This window comes from Zootoca vivipara, chromosome 8 (genome assembly GCF_965207765.1).
Source record: "Zootoca vivipara chromosome 8, rZooViv2.hap1.1, whole genome shotgun sequence".
NCBI classification, from domain to species: domain Eukaryota; kingdom Metazoa; phylum Chordata; class Lepidosauria; order Squamata; family Lacertidae; genus Zootoca; species Zootoca vivipara.
In genome coordinates this window covers 49,702,981-49,721,096 of record NC_142591.1, presented here as the reverse complement: position 1 = coordinate 49,721,096, position 18,116 = coordinate 49,702,981, and the positions used below count along the sequence as shown (strand labels likewise).

At 42.1% G+C, this 18,116-nt stretch overlaps 1 protein-coding gene across 3 annotated transcripts in view; it reads left to right on the top strand.

Moving 5' to 3' along the window:
• The first annotated feature begins 17,445 nt into the window (after window positions 1-17,445).
• The window catches only part of ALKAL1 (ALK and LTK ligand 1), a 32,975-nt gene continuing 32,304 nt past the window's right edge, over window positions 17,446-18,116 (top strand). Inside the window, exon 1 of one of the 3 annotated variants that reach the window (XR_015951488.1) lies at window positions 17,446-17,697. Coding sequence is in view for 2 of the 3 variants with exons in the window: in XM_088675489.1 (XP_088531615.1) it covers window positions 17,586-17,697 (112 nt within the window). In the remaining variant the exon portion in view is untranslated. The remainder of the gene's footprint in view (window positions 17,698-18,116) is intronic. The other 2 variants (XM_088675489.1, XM_035125446.3) reach the window with 2 other exon arrangements.

Here is an 18,116-nt window from a genome sequence, read left to right as displayed (position 1 = left end):
TTATTTGAATCTATATATAACTCTGACATGGAAGACATATGTTGCTGACAGCAGCAGATGATTTTTCTTGTGATGGAATAATTAAAATGAGTCACGTGCAGTGAAGTCCTGTCCTTGGGCAACACAATTGAATTGAAAATAACCAAGTTAACCCCTCCCGCCTGTCATTTTTGAAGATTTCATTACAGCTCATGTTGTTGTAGGCATGATCATTTCAGGCACTGTTGGTTGCATATTATTATGCACTTTATACATACTGAAGGAACATTCATCAGCAACAAAGACATCGAGAGGGTCAAAATGCGAAAAACGTGTTATATCTCAAATAACATCTCCAAGGAACCTAATCCTCAAAAGCTGGTGGTTCAGAGGTTTCTATGGGCCTGTTTGTTCTATAGTTAAAAAGGGAGGGAGAATCTGTAAGAGTCTAGCAGTGAATCCCAGTTTACATGCCTACTCAAAAGAAGTAAGTCCCATTGGGTTCAATTCATCTGCAGTAGTTGAGAATACAGTCCTGTACATACCTGTGAGTAAGCATGCACAGGAATGTATTCTCAACTACTGCAGATGAGTTACACCACAGGAAAACAGAATGTTGGTTATTTTTTCATAGGACTTTTCTTCCAACCCCCCCCCCCCCGCTTTGATCCTTCCCCCTTCCCCCTACATGGTAAAGATGCTGATCTGATGCATAGGCCATGGTGTAAATAGCTGTCAGGCTTGAGGGACTGGGCTCCTTGCCCCCCCCCCCGGCCATCCCTTTGGCATTTGATAAGCAGAACAAAGAGAATGGAGTCTCTTACCAGTTAGAAATTTTAATGATCACAGCGAGAGAACAAAGAATCCATTCTTAGGAATGAAGGTGCTCCCGGTTCAGGGTTCCACCCGCTTCCTCCCTGGTCACCCATGTCACTTTCACATCTTGCAACCTGATCTCGCAACCACTGTCCTTTCTGTGCTGCCACCTTCTTGCTCTTGCTGCTCTTCTTGACCTTGGGCTGCGCAGATGCACGCTTTCCAGCGACAATGAGTCTGTTAACTCTCTCCCCCACAATTCTTCTCCTCCTAGCTCTTCCCTACCCAGTACTTCCCAGCTTCTGCCTTCTGAACTATGTGCCTGTGCAAACCACTGTTCCAAATCTATACTGTCCTCCTGCTCCTGGGAAGATTCAGGATCTTGATCAGGAGCAGGGGGAGGGGGAGGCTCCTACCATGCCTCCTCAGTGCAGTCCTCCTCAGCACAGTCCCTGACAATAGCCAGGCAACTGAGAGGCACCAAACTTTGTCCTCTCACCCCCCACCCCAGCAACAGCTTCAAAACTGTGTGCAATGAAAACCAGAGTATAGCTTCTGGAGAAGGAAAAAGTCACTCCATCCAGGACCATGTCAAGGCATTCTTTGAATCCAATATAATGTATTAGTGGCTCTTTTCTGGGAACATGACCAAAATTATTGAGGCCACTATCCGTGTTTTCCCATGCTAGTGTTCCTAACAGTAAAATAGGCTTGCAAATTGGCCAATATTCTGTGGTTCTGTGGTTTGGCCATAGTTAAAGGCTGTTTCCCAATATTAATCCTATTTGCGGAACTTTTGTATGAGACTGTTGGCTCTGAATCGGCTAGGAACTTGAATTGGTAGTCAAGAATGATTGCTGTGATTGTCCTAGACACTTTCCAGCTTCGACATATGGAGGGATGGCCCACCCATGAGGAGAGGTAAGGCAACCTCTCCGGTGGCATAATTCCCAGCTTCCTCCTCAGCAGCCCTCCTCCATGCCATCTCTACAGTGGTCTCTCGGTGAGTAAGAGGCACAACTGGTCTCCTTCCACCCTAGGCAGGAAATGGCAGGGGCTGCCCTCTGGGATCTTCATCTGATTGACATGATTCAGAGCAGGTCCCTTCCACCACCCCTGCAGCAGCCTTTGATTCCCACTTCAGCTGTTGGGTAAGGTTGATTTGATTCCACCTTCCTTCTTCCCAATGAAGATCCTTATTTCTCGCTTGTTCCTGGTGTGGATATTCACTCATGCTTTCTTCCCCAGTAGGGTCGGGTGGGGGACACCATTCTGTGGTTTGCCTCAGATGTCAAAATGTCTTGGGCCAGCCCTGCCCATGTGGAATGTGTTGTTTTGTAGTAAAAGGGGGTGGGAGAGCACTGAGAAGAATTACTGTGATGCAAATCCTATAACTTAAGATGATAACTCTGAAATAACCATAAAATGCAAGAGCTTGAGAGATTGGTCATGGGGATGGGGGAGAAATGCATTTCAGGTTGCAATTATTATTATTATTATTATTATTAGCTTACAAATAACTTTTTAAAAGCCCATGTGCTACACCACTTATTGCAAAACCTTTGGCAGAGACACATAGAGACATAGAAAAACAAATAATGTGTGAGTGACATGAGACATTGTGGAGTCTCTGATTATATATTTGTGAGGGGAATAATTGGCACTGTGGTTTGATTCAGAAGGAGGCAAAATTCACCCCAAGTCATCCTGATTTACTTTGTTATTTGGCCCCAGAACAGACCAGTTTCACATCCCTAGTATGTAGCCTTGTAACCTTTTCTTCCAAGAATTTGTTTTTATCAAAATAGCCAACATGGTGTCCTCCGGATGTTGTTGAACTACAACTCCCATCAGTGTCTTTTTAGTGTCACACAGGGTGCCACAGAAATTTTAGAGCCCAAAGTCTGCCAATGGCAGCCTAGAGTTGCCGAACTCCAAGCAAGTAATTTGTGTGGGGATCAGGGGAGAAGTACTGCCTGATGTGGCCCATTGAAAATTCTACAAAAAATAATCGGTATCCAACCTGATACAAACCTATCCCACCCTTCGCTCCTGTTACATCTTTAGGTTTCAGCTCATGAAAGAAACAAAACTGCTTGGAAACTGTCCCATTCAATTTGCTTCTGGGTTTGAAGTGTTTCACTTCAAAATTTCTTTTCGCTGAAGCTGCTGCAAAGTAACCTCATAATTATTTCCATTTATCTTCCAGTGTTCTGGCAGATAAGGCAAATCCTTTCACTGACACATTGCACTAGCTTAGGAATTCCAGATAATTCGTAGCAACTGTAAATCACACTAAGATGAGAAGTGCGCTTCTTGTACACTTTTATGGGCCATATCAAGGTCGTGAATTTTCTGTAGTCTAGTCACCAGTCAGAGTTTCGAATCCTTTGGGCCAAACTGACATTTGCACAGACAGATACTTACTCCCGCATGTCTACAGGTTCCTGTTTTCGTACCCAAAATGTGCTAAAATAACCTTTGGTTATCGGAAATTATATCCAGACACTGACTAATTTACAAGAATGTTTCCCAACTTTCCTTGTTCCTATCTAGAGACAGGAATGTCTTGATATGCTACCAATGTTTTATGCAAATGCGTTGATTGTGAGTGAACAATTTCTGAAAAAAAGCGGTGAGTAACAAGAATTCAGCTCATGAGATTCAGTCAAGGAAGGGAGTCATAGAATAGGTGTGTCATCTCTGTGTGCACATACATAATGATCCCTTCCTAAATTTAGCAGTAAGCTGCATTAATGAAAACCCCAAATTTTTACCTTTGTCCAGTTTCCCAAATTGTGCATCGTTTTCTGAACTTTTTCTTGTACACAGTCCCAAAAATTTCTTCTTGAATTGAGAGCAGAAATCTATGCTGCATTCTTTCACCAATGTTATGGGGAGGGGTGTTTATTTAATCAGGGTGATGAGTTCATCAGTGCTTCAAGTACAAAGTTGAGTCTTTCCTCAGCATCAGACAAATTGATGGATATGATTCAAATAGTATATCTCTCTCTCTAAATTCCTTTTTTGATGTTGGCTCCATAGCAGAACTGGCATTTGTTTGCTTCTTTTTGACTGTTTAAGCATCTTGACAAAAAGGAAGCAGACAGAATGAAAGAAGTATTAAATCAGACATGGCTCAGCAACATTTCACTGTAAAACTAAGTACATGCAGACAGTCAACTGTGGGATCCCTCCCAACCAAATTGGCTGGTCATTAGTGGCCAATTGTTCTTTGCAGCCATATTCCATAGAAAGATGAGAAAAACAAACATGAGGGAAAAAACAGAGGTTTTCCCGACAGGTTTGGTTTACTGAGTACATTAAAGAAAAGTAATTCTAAAGACCAACTAAAACAATGGAAAAATGCAAAGGAAGTTGGATTTAAACCACAGTGCGATGTGGTGCTTTCCAGATGATTAGGACTACAATTCCATTCAGTCTAGCATGGCCAGTGCATATGGGTGAGGGGAGTTGTAGTCCCAAACATAGACCAAATCATGCTTAAGGTACAATCACTGGAACCACAGAGAATTAAGCTAGTCAAGACTAATTTAAATTAATGTGACAGCCTGGATCTAGCCCAGGCTATATAAAATTGAAGCAGGAAAGATCCTAAACTTGAAAGTAGTGATGGCAACCTATTTAGGACATAGCATTAAGTTGGTCTCTCATATCTGAAAATGAGAAAAATATATCAATGTTTGCACAATTACACAAGAGTTGGACACCACTAAACGACTAAACAACAGCAACAACAGCAACAACAACATTAAATCACAGGTAAGAAAACATCATTTGGGTAGAATGTTGATCCATATGCAGTGGACCACTTGAACAAACCTGTTTTATTAAGCTTGCAGCAAACTAGGGGATCACTGCCATCTGTTGGTAGATAATAAATGGAATATTGCATTACCTTCCCGTCAATGCAGAGTTGTAGAAACTGTGGCATTTATCTGAGAGGCATAATGTGTCTGCATAACAGGGTATTCCTACCACACTTGCATCATGTTCCCAAGCCTTGTTATTTGGAAGTCCCACTGAAATATTTCCAAATGAACCTGGTTCTGATCAGGTTGAAAGTGTCCTTGACTATATAGATCCATCTCTCCCACTAAACTGTTAGAGGAAGCACCCACAAGCAATTAGTGGATCTGGGCTGTAGCATCCTACTTGTAAGAGGGCAAAGCATCATGGCATATAACAAATTGTGGCAATCGTAAATCACACATATGTGATAGACAATGGCCTTGTTCACACATCACAGGTAACTATAGTTAATGGTTCATTTTGAACATGCCAGTACAGTATTGACCACTTGGCTGTTCCTCGTTTGCATTAGGAAGGGCAACAAGTTCTTACAATCAACTGGGATTGATGTCCAGCAAAGGCAACAATATCAGTGCCTATCTTAATTTAGAGGGAAGGTGATTCCAAGGGAAAAGGGTCATTACCCCCCAAGGCTCTCCCCCTGGCTGCTGCCAAATGGATTTCTACAGGTTGCAGCACAGTCAGGAGGGCATGTTTTGATGATTTGGGATGTGTACACACTCCTATTTACACTGCATCCAGTGCACTGCCAGCACCAAATTAATCATGCATCTTGTACAGCTTCTCGGGCCCCCAGTTTGGTGATGTTGATGCACAACAAGGAGCTATGGAAAGCTTCCCTAGAAAGATAGGTGGTGGGGTACCCCTGTACCAACACAGGCTGCTAGTTGTATAGGCTGAACAGTTAATAGTGGTGCTTCTGTGTGCTCTATCAGTCATATGGATGGAGAGGTGACCATCATAATTTTGTAAGCCAGAGTGTTTGTGGTGAATTGGATGTATGAAATAGCAACATCTCATTCCATCTGCCAATAGAGTTGGTTTGGCTCTTCCCATAGGGGGCTGCCGTAATACATTATAGAAACAGAGAGTCATACAGTATTTGCAATCTGAAGCATCTTCTCAGTGTGTATTGGATGAATCACATCTGTAGGCTGTTCTGGTTAAATGCATGCTTCTTAATGTTCCATGTGTGCAAAAAGCCAACGAGCTTATTCACATTATTAGTGTTTGTTATTTATTAATGCGGAACCTGTGCATAGCATAGCACTGTAGCTTTCCTTCAAAAGTCAATGAAGTAGCATTTCTTAATGTAAGGTTACAGTTACAAGGCCGTTATTCAATAATTGGCACATTCCAACATTAAGTATAATTCATTTAACATAAAAATATGATTAACATTTAGCATTTTCTATTCCTTCTGCCCTTCCCAAATGTACAATTAGTGCATAATTATTTAATAAGAAAAATATACAGTGTGTGCATTTGGTTCTTTTATTATTTTTATACTGTGGGTTCATAGTATTCAGTTAGAGCAGGGGTGTCCGTCTGCATGATGCTCAAAGTTTCTTCCAGTCCTTGGAGTTCTGTACCCGGTAAGGGTTAAAAGCGGATGGCAATTTTAGCTATATGTAAACTTATCACAATTTAAATCTGAGCTAGCAAGCCATAGGTTGCCCTCTCTCCCTATATCAGGATTTCCTACAAGAAGGGATGGATCATTTGTAGATATATCAATTGTATGGCTATTATTTATTTTGAAATATTTTATTAAAGGGTTGGAAATAAGTGGTGAAATAAGTGTTGGTTCTGCTGGATAAGCAAAAGAAAGCTCAGTTGTGAGTACAACCTTCTTTGGTGCTTCTAAAATGGTGACTTTAGAGTGCGTTCTGAGTATCATAGCTGAAAGTTGGGTTTTCTGTTGCATTTTCTTTTGTATTTTTCTATATTAATTCCACCTTTATTAAAACCTATAGGCACAATACTTTTTTTTTTCTGTATCCACTCAGTAGCTGGATTCCAGTTTATTCAGGAGCTCAATTGTAGGTATTATATTAAACCCCTATATCTCATGGGCATAGCCATGATTTATTTTAGGGGGCAGGCTTTATGTGGGGGGAGGTGAAAAAATAGTTATCTGTGATGCAATTGGTCAGGTAGTTAAGTATTTTTATTTATTTACTTGATGGGGGCAGCTGCCCCTGGCTACACCTATGCTATATCTGACCCTCACTTTTCCATCTTTAAGTGGGAATAATAGAGTGGGAATAACACTGTCCTCACAGTAACATTTCTGTGAGAACTGCATATAATGGTACCAAGCCTAATTGTGTGGGCTATGGGCTTTACACTGAAAATGATAACCCTTTTTCCTTTAAAAACAACAACCCCAACCCAGATCATATTGCAACTTCAAGAGAAATTGTCCTCTTACTTAACTCAATGCATCCAATTTTCTGTTAATTGCCTGTAAGACCTATTTGCAATTATTGCAAATCTTCAGCAATCTCCTTTTAGAGAGGCTTACCACCCTGAACTTATCCAAAGAGCTTTCTGTTTACTGAAAGCAAAGATTTCAGCAAGTGCCCCCACACTTGGTGCATAACTTGCCTGAGGGGTAATACTCTATTCTCCCAATTTCAACCCTTCATTTATTTCTTGCTCTGAAGCCATCCTTATCAGCTGACCTGAAGGATATTGTTATGAGATGAGCTTTAAGGGTAAATTCTGACCAAATCCAAAGCAATTATCCATATTCTAATCTGAAAAAGCCTGTATTTCATCATGGTGTTGCACCTGATAAAACACTAAATACAGGTAAATAATGATTTGAGAGCAGTTGCTTTGCTCAAAAAACAGTGGGAGAAGAGAATTACGTATCAGGGAGTGGGTTCAGAACTGCAAACAGAAAGCTGCAGACATACAACTACTATGCAATGGGAGCTGCGTTGAATGGGATTTGACTGAAAAGATGGCATTGAAAATGACTTATCTGAAGAAAAGGATTGGCCCTACCATGCAGCAGGATTTTTTAAAACAATCACCATCTATTTATATTTCGCTTAATGTCAGGACAGTCTTTAAGTAGTGGAATGAAGCAACCTGTTTAAGGGTGCTACTGTTGGGGCGAAGAATGTTAATAGTTGGCCAATGGCCACACTGGGCATTTGTTCCACTTCAGGCAGCGAAATGCCTTGTGCAATTACTTCCTGAATGCATGCAAACTGGTGGGATGGGTATAAAATTCACCTTGCTTTTGACAACGGAGTCTCTGGGGTTCCTGAACTCAGCTCCCTCATTCCCCCCCCCAATTAAAGTGAATGTCGGGTTTTATGGTATTCTCCCATGGAAGTCAAGGGAGCTGCGATGAGGCATCCCTGAGATGGGGGCAAGGCTTGTCCCTGCCCCAAATGGCCCCAAGGCCTAGGATCCCTGCTCAAACTGGAAATGCTTCTCCTTAGAGAATCTTAGCAGTTCCCAAGGACTGCATCTCTGCATTGCAAGATGTTAGTCAAGATGACCCTTTGGGTTCCTCCCAACTCTAAAATTCTATGATTCTGTACTTTGGAAGGGGGAGAGTAATAACTTGGAAGGAATTTGTATTGACTGCTCTTGTAATTTTAATGGACAAATAGAAGAGAGAGCTCTCCTCTCTCTGGTCTTCCCCCTCCAGTTCTGCCACAGTGTCTGATTTACAGCAAGTGATTTACGATGACTGTGGCTATGTGCTTTACTTATTCCCTAACTAAATTGCAGTGTCAATTGGTGGGATTAGGCATCTGTGTCTTCTCTGCTCTTTCAGAGGCTTTTGCTGTGAAGCTCACCCTGGGATTCTTTTTGAGCAGATTAATGGGGGAGCCCTTTGTGGCTACTGCCAGATAGGGCCTGCAGACTGGGGCTGAGAATAGGATTTCAACTCATCAAAACTGTCTGGGATTAGGAAAACAGCCTCCTTCTCCCAGGTGCTGTCTGTGTGTCATTTTTTGAAATACAGGCCGAAAACACATGCCCAAACACTCTAAGCAGAGATAAGGCTTTGCACAATAACATAAAATAAATCTCTAAAACCTCTTAGGCCCTTGGTCCTGTTTTTAAAAAAAATAGGAAAAGGTATTTAAAGTGGAGGCTTACATTTTATACTGTTCTTAGCCAGTTCTTAGCATTATATGACACACTGCAATTGCAACATTGCTTGTTGTTGCTGGACTTGTCTAGAATAGTTTTTGCACCCAGCACTTAGTGTACTGTCCTCATCGTGTTGTCTTGGCATGGAAGTATTATGGGAACAAGATAAGGGATGCAATTCCTGTCTAAATGATAAGAAAAAGGTCATTGTATCAAATTTGAAATGGGAAGGGGGCAATATTTTGGAACACATAATTATGTGCTTCTTATCACAAAAAATTAAAAATCCATTATATAAAGTGCATGGTACTGTAGTAAAAATTAGGAAGCATGATTTATAAGCTGTTGATTTAGTTCATAGTGGGCCAGGGGTGAAAGCCATTTACTCTATTGATTTTACTATTTGGTAAAAAGTGTCCTCCCCACAACCCAAAATGGGGTTGGGGATGCTTTTAAATGGTAAGGAACAGAGAAGGTCCATACAGAAAACAGCTCGCTTTGGGATTCTGTATATAGTAACATCCCCGGTGCACCTGAATGCATGTGGTCCATAAAAAACACCCGCCATTCATGCCCTAGTCTCACTGAAATTTGATCACTGTGATGAACTCTTCTTGGAACTGCCTTTGAAGACAATTCAGAAACTTCATCTGGTTCATAATTTCGCTGCTACTTGGCACTTGCAGATTAGATAATATGATCCATGTATGAAGCCATATTCAGAGACACATATTTGCTTTCAGGCTCAATTCAAAGTACTGAACTTTAAAGCCTAATTCAAGGAACAGCGATGTGTCTCTGTCTGACTCTCTTTCTGTGTGTGTGCGTGAACCACTACATCTAAAGTGGAATCCATTGAAACAGATGTGAGTGATTTTATCCACAAAGTGCCATGCAAATAAGCCACAGCAAGCCTCTGAAGGTTCCAGCAAACCATCCCAGGGCTTAGCATGTAATAAGCTCTTTATCACCCAGGAAATCTCTGCAGGCAAAGACTGAGCAGACACAATAGCGTTGTGCTCAAATAAGACATGTGGGCAGAAAGTGCTAGGGCATGCACCACCTCCACTGTCCCTGTGACCCCCTCAATTTCTCGTGTTGAGTGGGAAACTCTTCAAGGGGAGTTCTAAGCATAACGTGCTTAGAATCCTCCATGCAACTGGGAAGGTTCTCAACTGCAGGAAGGTAAGTTCATACATGAAGAACCACACGTTTGACCTTCCCATCCAACATGAGGCAGTTGGGTTGGAGCTGTGGGAATGGTGATGTTGGGGGCACAGCTGGTGAGCACATTCTCATGCCTCCTCCACACGGTATGCTCACACTTGCTCTTTGATCACATGGACAGAGCTATAGATGTCTTTGCCACCATGCACACCATACATACCAACCACATTTCAAGCCCATGGCTTTCTCCAAAGAATCCCGGGAACCATGGTTTGTTAAGGGTGAAGGGAATTGTAGTTCTGTGAGGATTCTTTAAGGGAAGCCATGCACTTAAAAGTATGGTGCGGTTGCGACAGTTATGCCTTCAAGTGTGATCTAACCTGTCTGCAGTTTGAGTCAGACAGAGTCTTCAGACTGAGTCTTCCTTCAGTAGCATCTTGTATGGCAAACCTAGAGCTTTGTAGCCCCTAAACTCTCTAGAAGGAAAACAGTCCCTAGTTTGTGGTGACAAAAAATCTGGGAGTGATTATATTTACATTGTGTCATTTCCCCAGTTGAGCAGTATCATGCTGATATAAAATTTCTGGAGGGCAGTCAGGGAACTACGGTATCTACTCCCTCTGAATAGACTGTTTACTCCAGAACCAGTACATTTCCACAGCTGGTGTTTGAAGCCAAGTATGCATGACATTAGCCACAATTCTGTGGTGTCTTGAGAAATATCCCTCTCTGATGTGCTTTCCCTCAAACAGCTCCATCTAACTTGAACACATAAGCCATGGTTAAGCTGAGGTGTGTACCTTTCAGACAGCCGTTGCACATGCTCAGATGACAGCTTCATTGAAGTGGGGGGTTTGGTGTGGAGAAGCAAATCAGGTGAAGACATTCCTGATGTTTGCACAGCAACTTAAAAATACCACTTGAAACACAGCAGGGAGAAATGATTTCCCTGAGTTTGAGACTTCTCATGTGCATATTGCCTGAATATACTGTATGAAAGCAGGTTTAGAGAGACAGGTAATATGGAAGAATCTACCACTTCCAATTATTTACTTTACTTATTTAGATGGACAAGCAATTTATATTCTGCCTTTCTAATGCCTGCTGTTAACTATTAAATTTATATTGTGATCTTTCACCAAAGGGCAGCAAACTTGTCAATACTAGAACGATACAGTTAAAACTTCTCAAAGCAGTGAAAAACAACCTTCTAGAAACAGTGCATAACTACGATAGGTAACAGTATTCTTAAACAGTAGTAAAAAAATTCCTTCAGTAGCACCTTAAAGACCAACTAAGTTTTTATTTTGGCATGCACACGAAAGCTCATACCAAAATAAAAACTTAGTTGGTCTTTAAGGTGCTACTGAAGGAATTTTTTTATTTTGTTTCGACTCAGACCAACACGGCTACCTACCTGTAACTTAAACAGTAGTGTTTATCTTTCTAACTGAAGTTTTAAAGCCTCTTCTACAGTATCCAGCACTTTTGATGGAAACCAGGTGTGTTTCCTGACCCTCAGCCTATTCCCCAGCTGCAGTAGAAATGCACCCTCTCTTTGCCTCTACTGGGAAGGGTCAGATACAAAGCTCCCTTTATACAGTAGCATGGTAGAGTCTGGCCCTCTTATTATGACAAAATAAAATCCTCATGCAGGCATCAGATTTAAGTAAAATCACAAGAGAAGGGGCAGTGGGGGAAAGTGAAAGCTCTCTCCTCCACCCCATTGCCATTGAATTTGTAGGAGGCAATTGTCTGCTGCATCATATTTTGCCTAATGGTAGGCTGGCCTTGTTTTGTGTATCCACAAGGTTCCCTGCCTGTTTTAGACCCCCTCCTTTTCCAGGGTTCTTAAAGGTTTGGGTGACCTCCACAGATACAGAAGGCTTTCAGTGAATGCTGAAAACGCACCTGTTCACCCTGACTTTTGACACCTGAGATGTGTATTTTTAGTACCCACCTTACCTTTGTAATTTTAGGTTGTTTCAAACTGTTTTTAATATTGTGTAATACTGTGTTTTAATATTAATGTTTTAATTGTTGTAACAGGCCCTGGAATCTTCGGGTGTCTAATAATAATTGCAATATTACAAAAAAAGGCTACAGAGATTATCCTCAACTTCCCCTTGCATTGGGACCCAGGTGGCGCTGTGGTTAAACCGCAGAGCCTAGAGCTTGCTGATCAGAAGGTCGGCGGTTCGAATCCCTGTGACGGGGTGAGCTCCTGTTGCTTGGTCCCAGCTCCTGCCAACCTAGCAGTTCGAAAGCACGTCAAAATGCAAGTAGATAAATAGGAACCGCTACAGTGGGAAGGTAAACGGCATTTCCATGTGCTGCTCTGGTTTGCCAGAAGCAGCTTTGTCATGCTGGCCACATGACCTGGAAGCTATACACCGGCTCCCTCGGCCAATAATGCGAGATGAGCGCGCAACCCCAGAGTCGGTCACGACTGGACCTAATGGTCAGGGGTCCCTTTACCTTTACCCCTTGCATTATTCCTTAGCCTGTGTGAAGTCGGTCCAGATACAGGACATGGGTGGACTGTGTAAGAAGACGTTTTTGGAAAATCTTGACAGATCATGACACAGCAGCACCGAGGAGGAAGTGATGCCTACAGTATGCAAATGTTGAATCTGCAGAATGTTGCAATGCCTTTTTAACATCCCTCATAATAAAATGGATGCATATGCCTTCAATTTTCAATCTTCAAAGACTGCGAAACCAATGTACTTACATGGAAGAAGCTCCTATTGGGCTGTGTGGAGACTTTGGAAGAAACATGTATTGGATTAAGCTGCACAGTGCTTTGACAAGTTTCAAATTAGCTTTTTTATCCCTCTAGATTGCACAGGCCATATGCCACAGCAAATAGTTTTGCACACTGAAAAGTGGGTCACGAAGCTCAGCTCTAAATTATTATTGTCTGGGGCATTTATCTGTAATGTTTTTTCACTGGGGACATATTTCCCCAACCCAGATTGTACGTATCTGCTTTTGATTAGGAATGAGTTCATACCTTCACTTTCCATACCTTCCAGGCATCGCTCAGTGCCTTTAGTATTCCTGTAATTATTAAATTCTTTCTGGCAGCTTTATTAGGCTTTATCTGTTCAACTACATCTATGACTTTTGATGGTTCAATTAGGTTTGGCCTCCACCACCCTCTTTCTTTCTTTTCGCACCTTAGTTTATTGTTTGCAGTTTTTGTCACTTGCTGAAGAAGTCCCATACTTCAATTATTTTAAAATATATACCCCACCTTTTAGATCAATATGGTAAGGTGAGATACCAAAGAATGCATTTAAAAGCAATAATCCAGATTTGATCAACAGTCCTATGATATTCCACTTATTGTAGTGTGAGCTACTAGACCTTGAATAGATCCACACATTTATCACACACACACACACACACACACACACACACACACACACACACACACAGGAATTTGCAAGTAAAGCACCTTTTATGTGATCCTGGTAACATTAAATATGAGTTCTATCTAGATTTTCATGCTGCCATTGTGAAAATTAATTAGATATCAGAACTTTTCTATTGGAAGATCATCCCACATTACCAGTCTTCTCAATTCAATTTCTCATTTTCAAAATCACATTTTCTATTAACACAGAAACAGCTTTATATTTTATCTTCACTGTAGCCAACTGAGGCAGGCACCATTGTTCCTTTTTTATACACAAGAAATTGAGGTTGGAGGCGGTCATTTGCCAATAGTTATCCAGCAAATCACCGTGATGACTCAGGATTTGAAACTGAGTCTACCATTTCCAAGACTGATAGATGGGTGGTTTTCAGTTGCTCGATATGCTTAGTCAAAACAGTCTGTGTTCCCATTGTTTCATTGGAGCTAAAAGTAGGTTGAGTTAGCCAACCCTTCAGTCACATCCTGTACATGTGCTCAGAAACATTCTTTCCTGTGTCACAATTTTCTTTGGTACAGGCTGCATAACACTGCATGGCTGACAACATTTAAAAGATCACATTTATGCACTCACTTTTATGGAATTTATAGAATTCAATTCAACAGGAAAGTGGGCTTGATAAAAGGTAAAGGGACCCCTGACCGTTAGGTCCAGTTGCGGACGACTCTGGGGTAGTGACGCTCATCTCGTTTTACTGGCCAAGGGAGCCGGCATACAGCTTCCGGGTATTATTTCTTGATACTTTTAATTAAATCTTCCTCCCTCCCTCCCTCCCTTTCTTATAGTTATATGCAACAGTATAACCAGCAGAAATACATAATATACTTTAAGACAACGGGATAGCTCAGTTGCTAAAAGCATGAGGCTCTTAATCTTAGGGTCCCACATTGAGCCCCACATTGGGCAAAAAATTCCTGCATTACAGGGGTTTGGACCCTTGTGGTCATTTCCAACTCTACAGTTCTAATACACAGGATACAGACATACACTTTTCTTTCTTTCTGAAGCTTTCACTGGTTGATGTAAATTGGTCTGCAGCAGGGGTGGTTGTCCTAGGAACATAGGATGCTGCCTTATACCACATAAGACAAGTGGTGGTTCAGTATAGTGGCTGGCTCAGTATTGTCTACGGTATACTGAGTGGAAACAGCTCCCCAGGATTTCAGATAGCCCTCTCTCCCACTCCTACCTGGGAGGTGCTGGGGATTGAACTGCAGACATACTGCATGCAAAGCAAATGCTCTACAACAGAGCTACAGATCTCCCTGTTTGTTGTGAAACTGAGTGAGACTGATCCTAAAAGGTGGCCTCATTCAGCAGCACCCCATGGCTTGTCTTTTTATCCTTCAGGTTTTTAAGGCAGGAGTTGGGAACCTTTCTCAGCTGTGTTCCCTTGTAAGCAATCTTTTGGGAGCTGCTGGTAGTACAAGCAGATACATTTTTCTGTGTACCAGATTTGCACAAAAGAGCAGTAAAAAAAAAAGTATGGGTACTACCCCAAGCAAGGACACCTATAAGTCAATTGTGGGTGTGCATGCAGGTATTTGTTGACTTCTGGTATGCACCTTTCATATGTGGCTGGGGAGTGGCTGGGGAGACTCAGCCAGATGGGTGGGGTATAAATAAATAAATTATTATTATTATTATTTGAAATGCAAGGTTTCCCCCCAATAATTTTTTATTAAAGTTTGAAAGAAAATAAATAAAGGTTAATATCCAATATCTTTTTATCAAAGAGGTGCTGGGGATTGATATCCAATATCTAAAAGAAACTGATCTAAATAAAAACACAAACCAAAAGGAGGAAAAGGGGGGGGGAGGTGAGAAAAATGTAGAGGGAGAAAAGGAACGGAAGAAATGAAGAAATGAAGAAAATGATAACTTTGCCATCTCAGCTAAGTCCAATAATTTTAACAACCATTCCTCTACAAGTTTTTCAATACAGCAAATTTGCACCAATGAGCAATAATGTTAACAAGCCAGGCAATCATGTGAAATTATTGGCATGAGAGGCTGCTGCTTCATTTCCTCTCTGCTTTTCCTTTCCTGCCTACTGTACTTGCATGGACAAGTTATATTTTTACTTTTAATACAGTTGCTTTGTGGAACAGCCATTCCGCACAAAAAAGTAGTGGATGTAGCAACCGAGTAATTTCGTTGTTCCTGCAAGGGGACAATGACAATAAAGATATATTATCTTATCTTATCTTAATTATAAAGATACAACAACTGGTGGAAAAGGATGCAATGCACGAAATGCTATATCTAGCAGGTGGTGCAGCCAGTAAAGTAGAACTACGCTTTTGAAAAAACATCACAAAATGTGCTTCAGTACATCCACTGTCATGTAATGTGCAACTTTATATCAGACTTTCTCCCCTTACTGAATTATCTGTGGGGGTGGGGTGGGTGGGTGGGAGGTAAGAGGAAGAGGACACCATGTGTAAGACACAAAAGAGAACAGTGACCTAAGCAGCTTCAACGTCACCTCAGACTCCAGTCTGTATGAGGCCTTCCTCTAAAATGCAGGCTCATTCACATTAAATTCCTGTTGGAGCAAAGTGAGATGGAGGTGCGTTGGGTCTATGTACTGTATGCACTAAATGTCAGCTTTCTAACACTTCTAACAAAATGTCAGAAAGTATCCTGACATTGTTGATACCCCTAGTAGCGAATGAGTTTGCATGGATAGATGTCATGTTTCAGAGGGATACAGATCAATGTTTCCGTAGCCCCATATATCCAATAAGCTGCTGGGAAAATGTGGCAGAACCTGCAAGAGCCAAAATGAGAAAAGGGATGGGGAAAGTGGGGGGAGGGGAGGACAAACAAGCACATCTTAAAGCTCACTCCCTAAGAATAGGTCCCATTGCATTTAATGAGACCTATTTCTGAGTAGGCACGCATATGCTTAGATCTTTTTGGACAACAACCCCATTCGCCAGTGTGGTGTAGTGGTTAAGAGCGGTAGACTCGTAATCTGGTGAACCGGGTTCGAGTCTCCGCTCCTCCACATGCATCTGCTGTGTGACCTTGGGCTAGTCACACTTCTCTGAAGTCTCTCAGCCCCACTCACCTCACAGAGTGTTTGTTGTGGGGGAGGAAGGGAAAGGAGAATGTTAGCCGCTTCGAGACTCCTTCGGGTAGTGATAAAGCAGGATATCAAATCCAAACTCCTCCTCGTTTTTGGATCTCATTAAAGACTTTGTCCCAGTGCTCTCTCGCAGCAGTAAACACTGTGCTGGGAAAGTGACTCTTTCTCTGATTTTCAAAGCAGGGCCGTGTCAAAACATTTAATTCTGTGCATAAAGAAACATTCTCTTGTTTTTATTTTGCAGACATTTTAAATAATATTCAAAGCCCATTGACTTTGATGGGTTTAAAATGCTCTCCTTCAACTGAAGCCGTTCTGTTTCCCCTACACCAGCATGGTTGATTGAATGAATTATAGTTGCGGGTGTCATAGGATATTTTATTGTCACTTCACACTATACATTTAAAGTGCATTCCAAATAAATCCCTGTCCCACAAAGAATCATGGGAACTGTAGTTTTGGGCGCTTGAAGTTGTAGTTCTGTGAAGGATAAACTACGCCTCCCATGATTCTTTTTTTGGGGGGGGTGCGGGGTGGTGGTGGGGAGTGAATACTTTAAATAAATGGTGTGTCTGCATTCTGCAGCCATAGATAAAACTTTGAATGAGCTCGATTTTTTGTTCTCCCTTTTGATGCTCACTTTACTGCCCCCCCCCTTCTCCCACGATCAACTCACGGTTGGTTTTGAGCAATTTATACACAACATGTCCTTTGAAATGAAGGGGGTCTTCCACCCTCAATTTAGTTTCTAGGAGAAAAAAAATACCTTTCCTGCTGCATGTCTCACCCACCCACTCCGGTCATTCCCCCCCAATGCGTCAATACTAGGGAATCCCACTAACCTAAGAAAGCCAAACGATCGGATATATGAGCTCGGAGCATCCTCTAATCTGGACGACAATCTCATTTCACAAGTAGCGGAGGGGAGTCATCTCCCTGAGTTTGAACCTGCGTCCTCAGAGGAGGGGGAAAAGTGGGGAGGAGGAAGTTTGTCAGGAAAAGGAGGGGGGAAGACCCTCGTTGAGTCGAAGAAGAATGATTAAGAGAAGACTTCGTTGTCTTCCACCCACCTAAAGTCGATAGCACTCCAGCGGACAGGCTGAGGCGGAACTATATAAGACAGGTGTATGGCAGCCAATTCCGACGGCTCCGAAGCGACGCCCAGGACACAGTTTTTACGGATCGCAGACCAGCCTCCAAGCGGGGAAGCTGCAGGACCGAAGAGGCAACTTTGGCACGGTAAAGTCCTTTCCTCGCCCCTGAAAAGACTCATGACAGGCTTTAGGCAGGTCTCTCAACGTTGTTGTTAATGGACGGGGGTCCCTTGGGTATTACTGAAGGTTTCTGTCTGCTAGTATATTTCTGCTTGAAATGAATCAGGGTGCCCTCGGGGGGGGGGGGGTATGAAGGAACAGTGAAATCGCTTCCCAGGCGATGCACCTGCCGATGAGGAAGGTGAATGGAAGAAGTTTGCATTTGTGCAGACGCTACGACCACCGGGTGGGTGGGTGTTTCTGTGTCCCCCCCCCCCCCCGTTAGATTTTTTATTTCAAAGACAACACTGGGTGGAAGGGAATTGGAAGAGACACACCCCAAAGAAGTGGGTTTGTGAATAACTGAATTAATATTCTCCCTCCCTTAATCCTAATTGTTCGCTA